Here is a 20,000-nt window from a genome sequence, read left to right as displayed (position 1 = left end):
TAATTTTCTCAATTTTTGAATAGATTTCATGTGAGCCAAAAGAATTATTGTGATAATTTACTCATAATGCTCGAATAGATTTCATGTGAGCCAAAAGAATTATTGTGATAATTTTCTCAATTTTTGAATAGATTTCATGTGAGCCAAAAGGATTATTGTGATAATTTACTCATAATACTCGAATCGATTTCATGTGAGCCAAAAGAATTATTTTGATAATTTACTCAATTTTCGAAAGGATTTCGTGTGAGCCAAAAGAATTATTGAAAAGTTGAGAAAAAGGTTATTGGGTGAGGGGGGAAGAAAAGTAATGAATGAGTGATAAAGAAACCAAAAAATAATACATCATGAAAGATGAGACATTTTTTTTTAACTTTAACATTAAAAATCACAGAAAAAAATTACAACGAAAATGAGATGAATACAAAGAATATTGGGTGAAGGGGAAAGAAACATAATGAATGTGTGATAAAGAAACCAAAAATGATACATCATGAAAGATGAGAAATTTTTTTTAACTTTGAAATTAAAAATCACAGAGAAATATTACAACGAAAATGGGATGAATACAAAGAGGCATTGTAAGGCACGCACAAAAAATATGTTTGACAAAAACAGTCACTTGTGAACCGACAAATACAGAAGACTATAAAAAAGATGAGAACAAAAAGGAGGCAACCCACTTTTAGTGAAGTTATTAGCTCTAATTACCACACACACACACACACACACACACACACACACACACACACACACACACACACACACATACACATACACACACATATACATACATACATACACACATACACTCACACACACATACACACACACACACACACACACATACACACACACACACACACACACACATATATATATATATATATATATATATATATATATATATATATATATATATATATATATATATATATATATATATATGATATATTATGTTATCTGACCTAATTACCTTTAGCTGCTGATAACCCCCAAATCCAGGAGCACATAGGGACCATTAGTAGGTAATTACCCTAGTGAAGGGTCATGGTGCAAAAAAAAGGGGGTCTAGAAGATTAGAAAAAAATTAATTGACTTATTTAAGAAAACAGAAGTCGAGGCTGTTGAGGGTAGCCAGCTGGGTACGAACCCCCCGAGGATGTTATATTTCACCCTTATGGCGTAGTTGCGTTAGGGTCAGTTTGGTCGACTGACTACAATACGACTCCTACGGGTTGATTATATAATGACCCTTATGGAAGAGGTGCGTAAGGTCGTTTATCGTCGGACAGCTACTATACGACGCCTGGGAGGGAGGGGGAAGGATGGATTACGTATGATCCTTATGAGATAGGTGATTTAAGGTCGTTTTCGTCGGCCGCCCTACAAAGCGATGATAGATGTCTATAATTAAGGTAATTTGTGTCTGGAGACGGAGAGTGGGGGGGGGAGAGTAGGGGGGTTACCCAAGAGAGAGAGAGAGAGAGAGAGAGAGAGAGAGAGAGAGAGAGAGAGAGAGAGAGAGAGAGAATGAACGGTGTGGCAATAGCAAGGCGGTGTTTGGGTACTGTTGTGGTGTGACGTCATAAATAACGGTGTTTTTGATTTGTGACGTCACAGGGTTTCTGTGGTTTGATTGGTGCGACGTCACCGGTCGCGGTGTTTTGATTGATGTGACGTCACAGGCAGCGTTGTTTTCATTGGTGTGACGTCACAGGTAACGGTGTTTTGATTGGTGTGACGTCACAGGTAACGGTGTTTTGATTGGTGTGACGTCGCTGGTAACGGTGTTTTGATTGGTGTGACGTCACAGATGAAACAGTATTTTGATTGGGGCGAGGTCAAAGGTTAGTGGTGTTTTGATTGGTTACAGCCAGTGTGTGTGTGTGTTGTGTGTGTGTGTGTGTGCTTAGGGTTGAAAGTCCTTGACATTTACGCTCATTGATAGACTTGCTGACGTCAGGGTGCTTGCAAATTCACTGCACACACACACACACACACACACACACACACACGAACACCGTCCTCAATAGACCTGACCTTTTCTGGTGACCTGTGGTGAGGCTAGGTCAGTAGGTCTGCCACACCTGGTCGACGTGACCTCCCTCGCCTTGGCCTACACCAGCTGAGGTCAAAGGTCAGGGCATGTGAACGCCAGCTTAATGGGGTCAGAGGTCAGCTTCTGTACGAGAAGAAGGGTAAAGGGTTATGTGTATGCTGTTGACCTGTGACCTTGTTTGTCTCAATGCCGTAGTTTGAAATTGAAGTCTCAGTTTGATATTGAGATGTTTTTGATCATTGAAATTTCGTTTGATATTGAAATCTCAGTTTGATTTTGAGGACGTAGTGACATCATCATAATCGTGTGTGTGTGTGTGTGTGTGTATGTGTGTGTGTGTGTGTGTGTGTGTGTGTGTGTGTGCATGTGTGTGTGTGTGTGTAACATCACCTATTATTGTTGACATGAAATACCTTGGAGGGATGTAGGACTCGTGACGTCCTCGTGACGTCATAAGTGCGTGACATCATCTCGTGACGTCATGCGTGTGCGTGAGACATCACACGCACCCTGCCCCCCTCTACCCCGTGTACCGGAGACCCATCCAAGGGACATCACCACCACCGTCATGTAATGGCTGTGTGACATCACCACCGCTGCTGCTGCCTGACATCCCCTTGCGTCTGTCGTAATCGGGCATTGCAGTTACGCCAGCTGGCGCGACGCAACGTAATCGCTGTGTACACGGGTCGACACGGCCCGCAAGCCGTGTGATTCATCCGGCTGGGCTCAGCTGGTGTGATTCATCCGGCTGGGCTCAGCTGGTGTGATTCATCCGGCTGGGCTCAGCTGGTGTGATTCATCCGGCTGGGCTCAGCTGGTGTGATTCATCTGGCTAGGCTCAGCTGGTGTGATTCATCTGGCTAGGCTCAGCTGGTGCGATTCATCCGGCTGGGCTCAGCTGGTGTGATTCATCCGGCTGGGCTCAACTGGTGTGATTCATCTGGCTAGGCTCAGCTGGTGTGATTCATCCGGCTGGGCTCAGCTGGTGTGATTCATCCGGCTGGGCTCAGCTAATGTGATTCATCCGGCTGGGCTCAACTGGTGTGATTCATCTGGCTAGGCTCAGCTGGTGTGATTCATCCGGCTGGGCTCAGCTGGTGTGATTCATCCGGCTAGGCTCAGCTGGTGTGATTCATCTGGCTGGGCTCAGCTGGTGTGATACATCCGGCTGGGCTCAGCTGGTGTGATTCATCCGGCTAGGCTCAGCTGGTGTGATTCATCCGGCTGGGCTCAGCTGGTGTGATACATCCGGCTGGGCTCAGCTGGTGTGATTCATCTGGCTAGGCTCAGCTAATGTGATTCATCTGGCTAGGCTCAGCTGGTGTGATTCATCCGGCTGGGCTCAGCTGGTGTGATTCATCTGGCTGGGCTCAGCTGGTGTGATTCATCCGGCTGGGCTCAGCTGGTGTGATTCATCTGGCTAGGCTCAGCTGGTGTGATTCATCCGGCTGGGCTCAGCTAATGTAATTCATCTGGCTGGGTTCAGCTAATGTAATTCATCCGGCTGGGCTCAGCTTATGTAATTCATCCGGCTGGGCTCAGCTTATGTAATTCATCTGGCTGGGTTCAGCTAATGTAATTCATCCGGCTGGGCTCAGCTAATGTAATTCATCCGGCTGGGCTCAGCTAATGTAATTCATCTGGCTGGGCTCAGCTAATGTAATTCATCTGGCTGATGTAATTCCTCTGGCTGGGCTCAGGTAATGTAGTTCATCTCGCTAGGCTCAGCCAATCTAATTCATCTCGCTGGAGTCACTTAATGTAAGAAGAAGAAAAACTAGGTTTTCCATGACCCCCAATTTTTTTTTTTTTAATGTAATTTGGCCCTAAAAGTCCCCCCCCGCCTGGAAAATAAGCCAACCATGAAGAATGAAAAGTAGTGGAAATTATTTAATAGATCGATTGTATCATGAGTGGTTGGTAGATACACTGGCGTGTGTGAGTTCCACCAGCGCTACATGAGGGACCGTCTCTGGGATGTAACTCGCTGAGGAGGAGGAGTGGTCCGAGAGAGAGAGAGAGAGAGAGAGAGAGAGAGAGAGAGAGAGAGAGAGAGAGAGAGAGAGAGAGAGAGAGAGCTCAGATGTAAGAGAGGGACCAGCCCGAAATAAACACACCATTATTTAACCATCCATCACCGTAGAGATGGTTGAAGTGGTACCGCTCCCTCCCTCCCTCTCTCTCTCTCTCTCTCTCTCTCTCTCTCTCTCTCTCTCTCTCTCTCTCTCTCAGACAGCTGGCGCGGTCGACATGTGATCTTTGCTCGCATCGCAGGCATCGGAATATGACCAGCAGGTCTTTCGCCATTGCCATATATATATATTTTTTTTTCTGCTGGTGAGGGTTTGAGGTAGCGGAATGAGAGAGAGAGAGAGAGAGAGAGAGAGAGAGAGAGAGAGAGAGAGAGAGAGAGAGAGAGAGAGAGAGAGAGAGAGTGGTCTGAATGAGGAGCGCCTTCTGTGTGTGTGTGTGTGTGTGTGTGTGTGTGTGTTATGTCACGTCTCCCATTCATGGTGCTTCCGATTTCTTTCTCTCATACATGAGGTCTTCCAGTTCTACGTCTCATGAGGCATGCCCACTCCCACGTCTCTCATTCATGAGACCTCCCCACTCTCACTTCTCATTCATGAGACCTTCCCATTCCCACGTCTCATTCATGAGACCTTCCCATTCCCACGTCTCATTCATGAGACCTTCCCATCCCCACGTCTCATTCATGAGGCCTCACAGTTCCACGTCTCGCATTCATAAAAGCTTTCTCTTTCTCTCTTCTTTCGTAGCAAACTTCACTTTGAGAGTGAATCAACATTACTTCATTCAATAAGTCACTAAGTTGTTGCTTCGTCTAACTAGGAAATTTTTAGTGTTATACAATCTTACGTTTATGAATTTTTAGACAGTCTTATAGAGGCCATTTGTTAAGCCTTTATATGCAACCTGATAGAGGCCATTTATTAAGCCTTTATTATGCACCGTGATAGAGGCCATTTGTTAAGCCTTTCTATGCAACCTGATAAGAGGCCATTTGTTAAGCCGTTCTATGTAATGTGATAGAGGCCATTTGTTAAACCTTTATATGCAACCTGTTGAAGGCCATTTGTTAAGCTTTTCTATGCACCAGGGTCTGGAGGCCATGGGAGCTTCGACTATAAGGGGCGAATTTAAGGGCCTAATATTAAGGAAGAATTTAGGGATCGAACGTAAAGGGAGAATATAAAGACTGAATATAAATGGAGGATTTAGGGTTCAGATATAAAGGGGAAAAAAATTAAGGGATCAAATATCAAAGGAGAATTTAGGGTCGAATAGAAACAAAATTTGTGGGGTCGAATAGAGAGTGAGCCAATGATCATCCCTTATCGAATAGAAAGGGAGAGTTCCCTTGTGATGCGAGTGAGTGTCACTGAAGCCTGCATCGTCACTCAAAAACTTGTGAGGTCCCGAGCCACTCGAAGGCTGGTGAAAGTTTTGCACTCCTGGAAGGTCACGCAGGTTATGAGTGAGTGGCGGGATGTGTTCGCTTTGGGTATGAGGAGTGACAGTGTTCTTTAAGGGTGTAAGTTACTGGACCCTTAATTCAGGGTATGAGTTCCAGCACCTTCCACTCTGCTTGTGAGTTGATATATCGTCACTAAGGGTATGAGTTGAGTTGAAATAGCGTCACTAAGGGTATGAGTTACTAGATTTCACAACCCCATGTAATGAGTTACAAGGAATTGGGTCCAATGACAAGAGAAAACATATATTAATGATACAGTCCTAATGAAAAAACAATTATTTTTATGTTAGATGAGATGGCACGAGTAATTATAAAACTAATCTAGGTCATATAAACGTTATATATATATATATATATATATATATATATATATATATATATATATATATATATATATATATATATATATATATATATATATATATTTTCTAAGCCTGAGCATAAGAATGAAATATAATGTATAGAGTATTACTGGGTCTGGGTGGAATGATAAAAAAAATGTCCAAACCCAACCGTTTTTTTTTTTTTTTTTTCAAAGGAGCAACAATTGGTAAGGGTTTGGTGCGCAATATGATGCTTTGGTGGTTAGGCTACAAAATAAGATAGCTTGAGCCTAGTGCATTATTTTTTGTTTGGTAAATCAATCATATTTGTCATATTCTTTTCCAGTTAAGCAAACTAACTTTTGTTACCCGAATGATGAGTACGTACGCTATTGGCAAATCTTTTCGAAGAGACGAAGCTAGGACGCCATTTGGTAAACAAGCGATTGGTCTTGGACAATCGCATGTTTACCAAATGGTGTCCTAGCTACGTCTCTTCGTTGTATATGAACTGACTGTTATACATCTCTCTTGTGCCTCCCCTGATGATGTGATTATTACACGAAAGTGCACTTGGGAACTTATCGTGTTTCATTTTCCCCGTGGACTCATGGGAATATACTTGATCACGCGCAAAATTGTGATCCTTTCCAATATATATATATATATATATATATATATATATATATATATATATATATATATATATATATATATATATATTCACACGAGATATCGAGAGAACAGACAAGGTTACCAACGATAGATTGAAAGAAACCTGTTCTGATACTTATCCTGGAGTCCTGAGTATGAGAGACAAAAAATAACTGGTACTTACCTCACGATTCTTTGGGGGGGATGTTGAATGGCGGTTTTTATCCAAATAAATTGCCAACGTGCTCGATACAATGAATGCGCGAGTAAGACTCATTTCTATGTATCTTTTTTTTTTTTTCTAATTTGTTATAATCATTGATAGTAGATTTGTATATTGAAGGCGTACACAAATGCTACATGAATTAGGATGATCAAAACTCTCTCTCTCTCTCTCTCTCTCTCTCTCTCATCATTACCGAACCTTCGCGGGCGGTGGCCGCTGCTCGTGGCGCGACCTTCGTACAACAGCAACAACAAGTTGACGTACTTCCCGCCGCGCGAAGTCGTGCTCACACTAACCCCACATAAACCACAACATCAATCACTTGATCGAACAGTCGACCGCCTTAAGGACGCCACTACACTCGCAGTTACACACACGGCTTGACCTTTTGCCAGGGCAGTCATGTCGTACTCAAAAAAAAACGGGCCTGCCATTAACCATAAAAAAACCTGGGGCTAGGCTTACGTCTTGCTTGAAGCTTAACCTCGCGCGCGCGCGAGCGAGCGGGACTTCGCCATCCTACAAATGTGTGTGTGTGTGTGTGTGTGTGTGTGTGTGTGCTTTGCTGAATTCGATGTCTCTTACGAACTTTGCACACATGCTCGGGCGTCGTCCAAACCACACAACGCCAACAGAATTACTTTGGAGTCTGGTTTGATGTGATGCATCACGTCAGTTTGGGCAAGGGTACAACACAGGCGGTCGGTCTGATGGGGAAATTAGTTTCTTTTATTACGTCTTGGAATTGTTAGAATCTTGCCGGATGTGGGGGTTTGTGAACGGCGTTTCCTGTATTTACTCGTCATTTTACTGTGTAATATCACTTGTTTTGCTGTTAAACACAGCCGTAATGATACGTTTAAAAAAGTAAAAACGCGTAGCAAGAACGCCCATCTGTTTCTCCTCCTATGTTAGGACCAAATATTTAAATCCAGGGAACGGACGAAAAGTCGTTCACCAGTCGTTTACTGGACGAATCAGTCACTAGGAGGCGCGTTAGGCGCCTCATGAACCACACAGCGAGCTACGTATGAGTCGTAAAGGCTTCCGTGTGACGTAGAGCACACTACACAGGCGCTTCTCTTACGTCATCATCTTGACGCGCGCAAAGGAGCCGTTGAGACGAACACCCTCTTCCCGCGAGTCCTTTTCATTGGACGCCGCCGGCCCGAACTCTCACAGTCTCCACACCGGATATACTGTAATAACCGTGTGCGTCAGACCGGCCTGCCCGTGACTTATCATTCTCGTACGGGAGGTTTAATGCACTCAAACGCCAGGAGACAACACACACACACACACACACACACACACACAACCCTCCTCCTTCTGTATAGGAGTTATGGAGGGAGGTCTGGCAAGTACCTGCTTTGGAAATGGATTCACGATCTTTCGATTCATTTAGCGTTGCTGGGCGTGTTCTTCGTCTGTTAATTCATATGTTGTCTGAGCTAGTTCGAATGTGGGTATACTACTCAGGGTATGTGTTTGAGTATGCCTCCATCATTGCCCTGACCGGTTCTAAGGCGATCTGGTGAGGCTAACATACTTAAAGTATACCCTGGTCATATTGTCAGGTGTATGCCTTTTTCTTTTTAACTAAAGTTATACTTTAAGTCACCTGGATGAGGTAAAGTCGCGGATGAGAGATCTGGGACACGTCTAAAGTTCCGAAGTCCCACAACACATCTGGCGAAACCTGTACCGAGCCTTGCCTTGTCCTGTTCGAAACAGATGGTTCGGCACAGCTTCGACCAGGCGCGTATTCCAGATCCTGTGTGTGTGTGTGTGTGTGTGTGTGCCCGCCCAGAGATGAATCGGTATAGTTTCGACCAGGCTTCTGTCTCAAAGGTCTATCCATTCCTGCTGAGACAGAGGGATTGGTACAACTTCGACCAGGCGTGTGTCCCACATTCTGTATATGCCCGTCGAAACAGAGGGTTGGTCGGAACAGTTTCGACCACGCGTGTCACAGGAATGTTGTCTGCGTCTGTCTGTAGTCGAAAGCAGTTGAGAAATAGCCTCACCTGCTCAACGAAATGATTAGGACTTGACTCTCATTATCCCTCCGTCGGCCTAAAGACTCCTTCTCCTCATGTATATGACTGCGTGGGAGATTACGATCTGCTTTGCCTTTAGCCGGATCACGTCTCTGATGAAGGCCTGTAGTAAAACGAAGGCATGTCTTTACCTGGTTCAACCAGTGTGAGGGAACTACTCTCGTGGCAGGTGGGTAATTACAGACGTAGGCTGTCCATTCTGTCTGATCCTGTGGAGGTAACAGGACTGTTGATAACATCATCTTAGCTCTCAATATTAAGGGCGTAGCACTCACAACTGTCACATTGGTCTGTGACATTTGTGTGACGCTCCCCCCTTCCTCACCGTCACATAGAAGGTCAGATGGATTGATACACACACACACACACACACACACACACACACACACTTAGAATCCAAGACCATTACTGTCCTTGTGAGTGACATGAAATTCCCCTTTTTTTTCCCCCAGGTCGCACAGAGTGATGATGACCCCGTCGAAGTCCCACCTGCTGGTGGCGGTAGTGCTGGTGGTGCTGGCCACGGGCGTGGCCCGGGCTGGCAGCGACCAGAGCAGCAGCGGGAGGGCGTCGAGGCTGACGCAGCTGGAGAACGACGTGCCTACCGACTTGGGCCAGATGGAGGTGAACGTGACGGTGCCCGTGTGCTGCGGCGTGGACCAGGTCTTCAACATGGGCAAGATGGGGTGCGAGCCGGCTGACGAGAAGCCCATCATCACCTTCCAGTATGAGGTGAGGATGGGAGGAAGGCACAGGGATGGGCTAGTGGGAGGGAGGATGGGGAGATGGAAGGAGAAGGGAAGGAGTAATGCATCATGGGGGAGAGAGAGAGAGAGAGAGAGAGAGAGAGAGGGAGGAACGGAAGGGGGACGGGGTTAGAGAGCAGAGTAGGTCATGAATATTAAAGATGAGGAGGTCAGAAGGTGAAGGAAAACAAGGAAGAGGGAGGAGGAAAATTGAGGATGGAGCAGGAAGAGGAAGAGGGACGGAAGGAGAAAGTGGAGGAAGACGCGAGTGAGACTTCCTTCATGGCGGCCGGAAACCGCTGGCACCAGGAAGGAAGTGTGGATAGCCAGGTAACTCCCGCCCCTTGACACCTGGACCTGACACCATCCTACCTCTCGCCCCTTGACACCAGGACCCGACACCATCCTACCTCCCGCCCCTTGACACCTGGACCTGACACCATCCCACCTCCCGCCCCTTGACACCAGGACCCAACACCACCTTAAGTCTCCCATCGGTAAGTCCTGCAGCTTCAGGCTGCGCTCCAATCAGGAGCATGTCAATGATTTGGAGCAAGAAGTTCCTGGACGCGACTCTGTTTCACACATTTTTTGATTTCTCACGACACATACGATGGTTGAGAAGTCTCTCTCTCTCTCTCTCTCTCTCTCTCTCTCTCTCTCTCTCTCTCTCTCTCTCTCTCTCTCTCATCTGCAACATCTCTTGCATCATTACTGCTATTACGATTACGGTAATTAAGAATGTGATTATTAATTACGATGGTAATGATTATCAAATGTCCTCTTTTCCTATAGTGAACCCATTTGGATGATATCCGTGAAGAAGAACACAGTGGTGTTGATGAGTAGAATCTTCAAAGACTTTACCTCTTGTTTGTGGCGGCTAATCATCACGTGCATCCTAGGAAATGAGTATTTCTTATTCCAGGATGGACGACCTGTGGAGTACCAGTTCGCCTACACTGTGCGTGCAGGGTTCCCCAACTGCACCTTCTACAGCCTCCAGCCGGAGGTGGAACCTAATGACAAGTTTCACCTCCTCCCCGATGGTGAGTGGCTCTAGAATACGAATGATTGCAAATCATCCTGCCGCTACCTTGCTAACGCGGGAAATGGCGATTAAGTGTTGAGTGGGGTGAGGGAAGAACAATTGAAACAGCAACAGACCATTGGGGTCCTAACGAGGCTGTTTGTGGTAGCTGTGAACATAAACTCATGGATTAGTGTGGTAGGTGTATAGTTTCATTAGGTTAAAACCAGTTACTCGGGTTTACGACCGTCTTGCCTTTGTGGGAGGTGGTGACGTAAACAGTGACGTCACTGGTTACTTGACCTGGGATTGGCTGTGTAAGCATCTCTAGGTGTTTTGGTTTTTTAAGTTCGAAGCCAACCAAAGGACACACGATTATTTTTTTCGTTCCTTTATATTCATCTTCTTAGGATAGAAAGAATAGGAGCACTGTGGTGTATGGGGGGCGACGTGATTGTCACAGTGGGCTGAACCGCGGCACAGTGAGGTAGTCAGGGGAAACTACACGTTTGGTTGTGGATGGCAGCCTCTGGTTTCAGTGCAGACGAAACCATTTTTCCTTTTTTTTTGTTCCTGACCCTCCCTAGCAAAGACAGGAATAAACATAGAGAAAAGAGTAGAATCGTAATCTTTAATGGACTATCTTAAATTGATTAGATAACCACGCAAAGACAGGAATAGCTATAGAAAAAAAAAGAAAGAGAGTAAGATATCATCAATTATGCTTATCTTATATGTGATCAGATTGTTCTTCTCTGCTGAGGTAAACCATGTCTTCTTCCTACCCACCCCCCGCTCGCCACAGGTCAGCTGCAGGTGCCGGCCATGGATGGGCGAAGACACTCGACGGATCAGTTCTGCCTGCTGGCCACAGACACCGAGATGGAGGCCATCGTCTGCTTCCCGGAAATGGTGAGAACGGTGAGGAAGAGTCTCTTGTCTTTGTACGGGTTCTGGCTATGGGTTGGTGCCTCGTTCCGACAGGCCGAAAAGGGCATAGTGAAAACTATTGTCCCCCCCCGGTCTGTCGGAGGGGGGGCCTTTAGATGAGGAGGAACTGGGTTAACTTAGATGGGTTGTGGTGGGGTGGGGTGGGTGGGCTTGTGGGGGGGCTGTGTGTGTGCATGTGTGTGTGTGGAATGAGACATACGTACACTCTGGGTGTGGACTACGTTAAGGACTGACTGGACTGTCTGTGTCTCATGTGAAGGATATGGAACATCAGGGGACTCACAAGACGGACGGAGACCTCTCAGCCGTGGATATGGGTGGAGTGGAGGAGATACACGTGTTCCAGGTAAGTTAAGGCGTCCTGGAAAGGTTATATATATATATATATATATATATATATATATATATATATATATATATATATATATATATATATATATGACGGGTCTATCCTCTGGTTAGGTATATCCACTCCGCTGTTCTGGCTAAACTGTTAAACTAACATACTTCACTGAGTTCCATAGTCCTTCCTTCAAGGTAGGTCCTTGCCTTCTTTTTGGGGGGAAAATGAGGAAAAAGGGGAAAGTCCTTAATGATATGAAATGCTTTCAGGTGTGAGACCAGCATGGATAGATATGTATGTATATGTGTGACAACAAGGCTACAGGGAGCTCGACCTGATTCTTAAGCTGTAGCAACCTCTCCTGCCATGTATCAGACTATGCCTAATGACCTGTTCACTTGCAAGTGTTGCTTCTTTTAATATGGTGTGGACTTTATGGCTCATTTCCTTTCCTATAGTTACCCCTGGCTGCTGTTCTTTAATCAGGAGGAGCTTGGCTTTGAGATATCTGTGTTGCTTTAAGACGACAATTAATTTCAGTCTCTCATCCTTTAAGCCCTCGGTCAGAGCGAATCCATACCTGTCTTTGCTTTCATCAAGAATAGAGTTGCCCTTTTTTGTGTTCAATGCTAGGTTAACTAAAGTAACTTCAGCTTGCTTTACAAAGCTATATTCTTGGTTTCTAACCAGCTGTTTATTAGTTCAGAATTTTTCATAACTCCCATATATATATATTCACAGTCAGGTATATCTTCCCCAACTCCAGTGATAAATATTGTCATGTATAGAGATAAAAGTCACACACACACACACATATATATATATATATATATATATATATATATATATATATATATATATATATATATATATATATATATATATATATATATTCACTCGTAGGAGCCCAGTTTAATCCTCTGCCTTTCTATGTCCCGCTACTGCAGGATTCAAGCTTCGACCGGGTCGTATACCAGACGTTGTACCCCGTCGGCCTCATCATCTCGGCCGTGTTCCTGGCTGCGACGCTCTTCGTGTACTGCATGGTGGTCGAACTGAGGGACCTCCTGGGACGTTGTCTCATGTGCAGCGTCTTCGCCCTCGGCGTCGCTCAGGTCTCCACAGTCGTCGTCCAAATGGCCACCCACCTCCTCTCCATGACTGCCTGCGTCGTCGTCGGTGAGTCCAGCCAGAGTGCCTCTTTGAGTTCGAAGTCTTTCAGCATCCCCGATGATGCATCTGATGAGTTCGAAGGTTCTTAGCTTCTACCAGATGTCGTCTGATTCATGACTTCGGGTCTCCAACTTTCTTCTATTGGATGTTGATTAAGTTGACACCTTCACAATTCAGAGTTTGTGATGGGGTGGGTCTTCTGTATCATGGTTTCTCAACGAGTCTCCTGGTTCTGGTTTAAGTGTCCTGGTGCAGGTCATCTGATCCCGGTTCAATCGTCCCTCTAGGTCGTGTGGTTCTCGTTTAAGTGTCCCTTACAGGTCATCTGATTTTGGTATATCTGATGTCCCATCATAGGTCGTCTGGTCCCGGTTTCAGTGACCCTAAACAGGTCGTCTGGTCTCGGTTTCAGTGGCCCTAAACAGGTCGTCTGGTCCCGGTTTAAGTGACCTTAAACAGGTCGTCAGGTCCCGATTTCAGTGGCCATAAACAGGTCGTCTGGTCCCGGTTTCAGTGACCCTAAACAGGTCGTCTGGTCCCTGTTTCAGTGACCCTAAACAGGTCGTCTGATCCCGGTTTCAGTGGCCCTAAACAGGTCGTCTGGTCCCGGTTTCGGTGACCCTAGACAAGTCGCCGTCTTCGATTTCATGTCCCTCTTCTGGTCGTCTGGTCTGGTTCATGTTTAACGCCTCTTTTACTGGTTGCTTAGTTCCGGTTTCGAGTACAAGTCTTTCCAAGGACGTTGAACTTCCATACGTGCAGCGAAAGAGTCCGGAGCCAAATTTAAAGGCAAAATAACGCCTGAAGCCGCTTAAAAAGTGGCATTAAGAGTAGCTCTGCTGGAAGACATGCAAACACGAGTACACAAAAGGGCGATGAAGTCTTGCTCACGTAAATTACCCCACTTTGTAGTTGAAGTGTTCCCTCGTGATGATTCTGTTGCTGAGTACACAAAGCACATAGACTTTAATGACAGCCAGAATAGTAATAGAGTATAACAACTGCTGGTATGAATGCGTGATTTTTTGGATTGGACTGCTCCCAATAGTGAACTGGCCTCCTCCCTCGCTGGTCTAAATCCTCCCCTTCAATGAGGTGCTCGCCTTGTGTTACCCTACCCTACCTTACTCCACCCAGTGCCACCCTGATCTCCCTCCCACCACCCTCCACACGCCACCCTCTTCCCACAACACCCTAACCCCCCCCCCCCCCCCCCGGAACAAGACCATTGTCAATAATTACCCGTCCGGACATTAAGCGTCATTTCTGTTGGCAAATTCACCTGTTGAATTGACCAATTACTGTGCCTTTTCAGGCATTAATCGGGTTTATTAGTACCCTTTATCCCCCCCCCCCTTGTTAAAAGTTTATTAAATGATGAATTTTTTTTCTCTCTCTGAGAATGGCCCTCAAATTGGTCCACTGTCGTGGGTAATGTGAGCAAAAAAGCGACAATGATTAGTACTGGAGTCGAGACAAATGACTGTGTTTAACTGCCATGCTTGAGCGAAAGGGAGCAAAAATTTACAACTCGATTTGAACAGCTCATTTGCTCAAGGTGATTTCCGGTCGTTCAACCCTCTTGTGCTGGGACGTAATGAGGTGTAATAATGCGCCCCGGACTGTTACGTCACTCTCCAAACGCAACGTAGGCTCCCGCGTTCATGTCGACGAGGGTGTGGGCGTAAAAAGTCCTCGCTCTTACGATCCATATCGTAAAGAGAGGGAGTGGTTGTACGTGCCCACTGGTATGTTATGAATTTGACGATCCAATGATCCACTTCGTTGACTCGATCCTCTTTATTGTGTCAGTGGTCATTAGGGTTTTTTTTTTTTTTTAAATCTGTCTGCGTCTGCCATTCCCCTTGGAGGTTCTGATTGTATGTGATTAATGTGTATGTCTCTCTCTCTCTCTCTCTCTCTCTCTCTCTCTCTCTCTCTCTCTCTCTCTCTCTCTCTCTCTCTCTCTCTTCTCTCACAGAATTTTCATAGGGATATTCAGAAGTACGTTCTCTCTCTCTCTCTCTCTCTCTCTCTCTCTCTCTCTCTCTCTCTCTCTCTCTCTCTCTCTCTAATGCACATGATATGTGTGTCATTTTGTTGACCTGTGTCTATAACCGTAGCGCTTCGTCCAGATCTAGTGGCAAAATGTCCAGCTGTAACGTCTCTTTTCATTATTGTATACGTACAATTCGCGTGGCCCTATTGTCTGCTTTAGCACGTCTCCCTTCAGCACCTGTTTGTCAAATTCTAAGTCTAAATCTGATTCCCTCATATGTAATTCTAATTATCAGTGTTTTGTTTGAATCTAAGGCCCTGCTTCCTATTCTAATTCTTTTGACATATAGTTCAAACTCCTTGTCTCTCTTGCTCTATCAGTGTCTAATTCTAAATACTGTATATGTAATTCTGACACGGTGTCATGTCTAATTCTAAGGCTCACCAGAGCCATCATGATCTAAATGTCTCCTATGTCTAAGTGCCTAAAATCTAAATTTAATTCTAATTCATGTCTAAATCCAAGATGGTTTGTCTCTCTCTCACCCCAGAACCCACATCCGTCATAATCTGAAATGCCTCACGTCTAATTCTAAAATAGCTCATGTCAAATTCTAATGCGGTGATATGTTCCTCTCTTCCAACAGCCGTGATGATGCACTTCTGGTACATGTCAGCCTTCCTGTGGCTCAACGTGATCTGCTTCAACGTCTTCCTCACCATCTGGTCAGTCTTGCTCCCGTCTCCCGTGTGTGTGTGTGTGTGTGTGTGTGTGTGGAAGTTGGGTAAGGGAAAGGGAAGAAGGAAGAGAGAAAGTGTTGTGGGAGGTATTATTTTTATTGTTGTTTTGTTGCTGTTGTTGTTTTTGTTGTTGGTATATGGTAAGGGAGGAGGGAAGAGGTGATTTCATATATGGTTTCCCTGTTTCTGGGTAGGAAACAGGCGAAGTGGAAGTGATTTCCTCATATATATATATATATATATATATATATATATATATATATATATATATATATATATATATACACCTATGAGTCCACAGGGAAATGAAACACGATAAGTTTCCAAGTGCACTTTCATGTAATAGCCACATCATCAGGTGAGATACAACAAAGAAATATAAGTCAGTTTATATTCAACAAAGAGACGTAGCTAAGACGCCATTTGGTATATCTTTATATTAGATACTATTTCCTTCGCAACCATTCTAACGTAATGTTGACTAACCTGAAGCGTGTACGAGACCACAAACACACCCACAAGAAGAAAAAGAGTGTAACCGACCAGGTTCCGCCAAATATTTGAGTTACCCATGACTAACACTCGCGTTTTCTCTACCCTCGCCTCACTACCCAAAAACACAGATACGGAGAGAATAAACATTGTTTTCTCCTTTTTCGATATTAACGGAAAAAAGATAATCTGATCGTAGATCCCTTTTTTTATGTTTAACCGCCATTTTGTGCCTTATTATTGAATGTTTATATTATTCGTTCTCAATCTAATTCCGTATTTTATTTTTGGTCTATTTTGCCATTATAATTTTTTTTGGTTTTCGTTTGGACCATTTAGTTAATAAGGGATTGTGATTGTAGAATTATCGTCAACAGATGAAAATGTGGTGTTCCAAATTTTGTTTTAAGCGAGTGGATTTGACCTGACGAGGACGGCCTTAACGACCCTTAACGGCAGTCGTTAGGGCTAAAAAAAAAAAACAAATTAACCAGCCGACCGTTTCCGAAGGTCATCGTGTACTCAGTTGAGAACCTGTATGGTCTAAGGTCATCGTGTACTCAGTTGTGAACCTGTATGGTCTAAGGTCATCGTGTACTCAGTTGTGAACCTGTATGGTCTAAGGTCATCGTGTACTCAGTTGTGAACCTGTATGGTCTTAAGGTCATCGTGTACTCAGTTGTGAACCTGTATGGTCTTAAGGTCATCGTGTACTCAGTTGTGAACCTGTATGGTCTAAGGTCATCGTGTACTCAGTTGTGAACCTGTATGGTCTAAGGTCATCGTGTACTCAGTTGTGAACCTGTATGGTCTAAGGTCATCGTGTACTCAGTTGTGAACCTGTATGGTCTAAGGCCATCGTGTACTCAGTTGTGAACCTGTATGGTCTAAGGTCATCGTGTACTCAGTTGTGAACCTGTATGGTCTAAGGTCATCGTGTACTCAGTTGTGAACCTGTATGGTCTAAGGTCATCGTGTACTCAGTTGTGAACCTGGATGGTCTTAAGGCATTATTCTGAACCCTTGAAACAGGTGTTCAAGACTATTCAGATGGTGGTTATGACTAGACGCTGACAACGGCCCTAATTACCCCGGTAGTCGTTAGGCTTAAAGTCCAACTATACCAGCCAACCACTTCATATTTCTTTTTGTTATTTATTCATTTTCTTATTTGGGGGAAATCCGAAAATTCGTCTTCGTTCACGCATATTATCTTAATTTCATTGTAGTTTGTGAATTATTCTCCGTCTCTTTCTTTACTGCCCTCCTGCCACATCCTCCATTTTCTTTCATTCCCATTACAAACATTTTCTTTCGTCCTTTATCAACCGCTTGCATCTCTCCTCGCCTTATTTTTCCACCATTATTATAATCCCCATTTGACCGTATTATCTCTCTCTCTCTCTCTCTCTCTCTCTCTCTCTCTCTCTCTCTCTCTCTCTCTCTCTCTCTCTCTCTCTCTCTCTCTCCCCCCGCCCCTTGTTTTTCTTTACCGCTATTACCATCATCCATTGTTCCTCCTTCACCCCCATCCTCCACCCCATTATTTATTTTTGTTCATTTCTTTTGTCTTCTGGATTATTGGGAGCCATTAGGAATGTTTGGCCACTGTGTTTGTTTACCTGTGGTTATGTAACTCTCCCTCTCTCTTCCCCCGCTTTGTGTACCTCCTATTTGCACCCCAGCTCCCCTCTTGTGTACCTCATATTTCCACCCCAGCTCCCCACCTTGTGTGCCTCATATTTGCACCCCAGCTCCCCACCTTGTGAACCTCCTATTTGCACCCCAGCTCCCCACCTTGTGTACCTCATATTTGCACCCCAGCTCCCCACCTTGTGTACCTCATATTTACACCCCACCTCCCCACCTTGTGTGCCTCCTATTTGCACCCCAGCTCCCCACCTTGTGTACCTCATATCTACACCCCAGCTCCCCACCTTGTGTACCTCATATCTACACCCCAGCTCCCCACCTTGTGTGCCTCATATTTGCACCCCAGCTTCCCCTCCCCCCGTTATGTACCTCATATTTACACCCCACCTTCCCCCCCTTTGGCTTATCCAATGTTACCATCTGTCAGTTCTCTCCCACCCCTCACACTGGGGGCCGGTGGACCAGACGCTGCCCTAACGCAGTTACGACCTGCGCCTGACACTTCTCAGCCCACACCAGTGGCCGCTCGGTACTTGAGTGAGGTCTTCTGGAAGAATTAGTTTTGTGGGGTTTTCCTAATGATCTCCTTGAGCACGACGGTACGGCGCCTTGAGCACGACGGTACGGCGCCTTGAGCACGACGGTACGGCGCCTTGAGCACGACGGTACGGCGCCTTGAGCACGACGGTGCGGCGCCTTGAGCACGACGGTACGGCGCCTTGAGCACGACGGTACGGCGCCTTGAGCACGACGGTACGGCGCCTTGAGCACGACGGTACGGCGCCTTGAGCACGACGGTACGACGCCTTGAGCACGACGGTACGGCGCCTCGAGCACGACGGTACGGCGCCTTGAGCACGAAGGTTCGGCGCCTTGAGCACGACGGTGCGGCTCCTTGAGCACGACGGTACGGCGCCTTGAGCACGACGGTACGGCGCCTTAAGCACGAAGGTTCGGCGCCTTGAGCACGACGGTACGGCGCCTTGAGCACGACGGTACGGCACCTTGAGCACGACGGTACGGCGCCTTGAGCACGACGGTACGGCGCCTTGAGCACGACGGTACGGCGCCTTGAGCACGACGGTACGACGCCTTGAGCACGACGGTGCGGCCCCTTGAGCACGACGGTACGGCGCCTCGAGCACGACGGTGCGGCGCCTTGAGCACGACAGTACGGCTCCTTGAGCACGACGGCACGATTCTTGGGTCTATAATGACTTACCAAGGCCTTTGACCCGACCCCATAGTCTAGGGGTCCGGGTTCATATCTCAGGCGGAGGCAAAAACGTGGTAAAAGCTCTCTCTCTCTCTCTCTCTCTCTCTCTCTCTCTCTCTCTCTCTCTCTCTCTCTCTCTCTCTCTCTCTCTCTCTCTCTCTCTCTCATTCTACGCGAGAGCTGAGCGCTAATCCTGCCTCCAGGCGAGACATCGTCGTAGATTCTCGTGGTGTGGTATGAGCTCCACCCTCAACCATCCCACCCCACAACACACACACACACACACACACACACATACACACACACACACACACACACACACACACACACACACACACACACACAGCCTCCCTCCTTCATTCTCCCACCTCGCCACTCCCCCTACGTTAAATCCACGGTCTCAAAATTGGCTGGACCATCGTGTGCTCACCTCATGCATACAAATGTCCTGATGTGTCCACATTATGCGCCTTCCTGATGGCTGTGTCCCCAGGAGTCGCATCTCTATCACCCGCCCAGCTTGTGGGGTGGGTGTGGAGGGGCGCCTACACCGAGTAGGAGGTGTGTTGGGTGAGTGGGTGGACGACCGCCCCTCTCCTCCCCTTTCTCCCCTACGGGTTAGGGAGACGGAGAGAGGGAGGGAGGAGGAAAGTGGGGGTTAGGGAGTGGAGAGGAGGAGGCCCGCCCATCGAGGGGGTCTTAGTGGGATGGGGGATGGTAGGGTCCCTTCCTCTGAGTGTGGGGAGATGGGAGGAGGGAGGTCTCTCGATGAGGGTGCGCCACGCCCCATCCCCTCCTCCCTTCTCCCCTCACTCATCCAGACCCCACCC

General features: G+C 46.2%; 1 protein-coding gene across 4 annotated transcripts in view; it reads left to right on the top strand.

The window, feature by feature from the left end:
- The window catches only part of LOC139750192 (G-protein coupled receptor Mth2-like), a 108,574-nt gene that overhangs the window by 34,405 nt on the left and 54,169 nt on the right, over nucleotides 1-20,000 (top strand). The window contains exons 2-7 of one of the 4 annotated variants that reach the window (XM_071664611.1): nucleotides 9,280-9,559; nucleotides 10,502-10,622; nucleotides 11,409-11,515; nucleotides 11,814-11,900; nucleotides 12,845-13,076; nucleotides 15,716-15,794. In XM_071664611.1, coding sequence (XP_071520712.1) covers nucleotides 9,293-9,559; nucleotides 10,502-10,622; nucleotides 11,409-11,515; nucleotides 11,814-11,900; nucleotides 12,845-13,076; nucleotides 15,716-15,794 — 893 coding nt within the window. In that variant the 5' untranslated portion in view covers nucleotides 9,280-9,292. Of the gene's footprint in view, nucleotides 1-9,279; nucleotides 9,560-10,501; nucleotides 10,623-11,408; nucleotides 11,525-11,813; nucleotides 11,901-12,844; nucleotides 13,077-15,715; nucleotides 15,795-20,000 lie in introns of all 4 variants that reach the window. The other 3 variants (XM_071664610.1, XM_071664613.1, XM_071664612.1) reach the window with 3 other exon arrangements.

Source organism: Panulirus ornatus, chromosome 9 (assembly GCF_036320965.1).
Source record: "Panulirus ornatus isolate Po-2019 chromosome 9, ASM3632096v1, whole genome shotgun sequence".
Taxonomy (NCBI): domain Eukaryota; kingdom Metazoa; phylum Arthropoda; class Malacostraca; order Decapoda; family Palinuridae; genus Panulirus; species Panulirus ornatus.
Note: the sequence above shows the minus strand (reverse complement) of the source record. Positions and strands in the feature narration are given on the sequence as shown.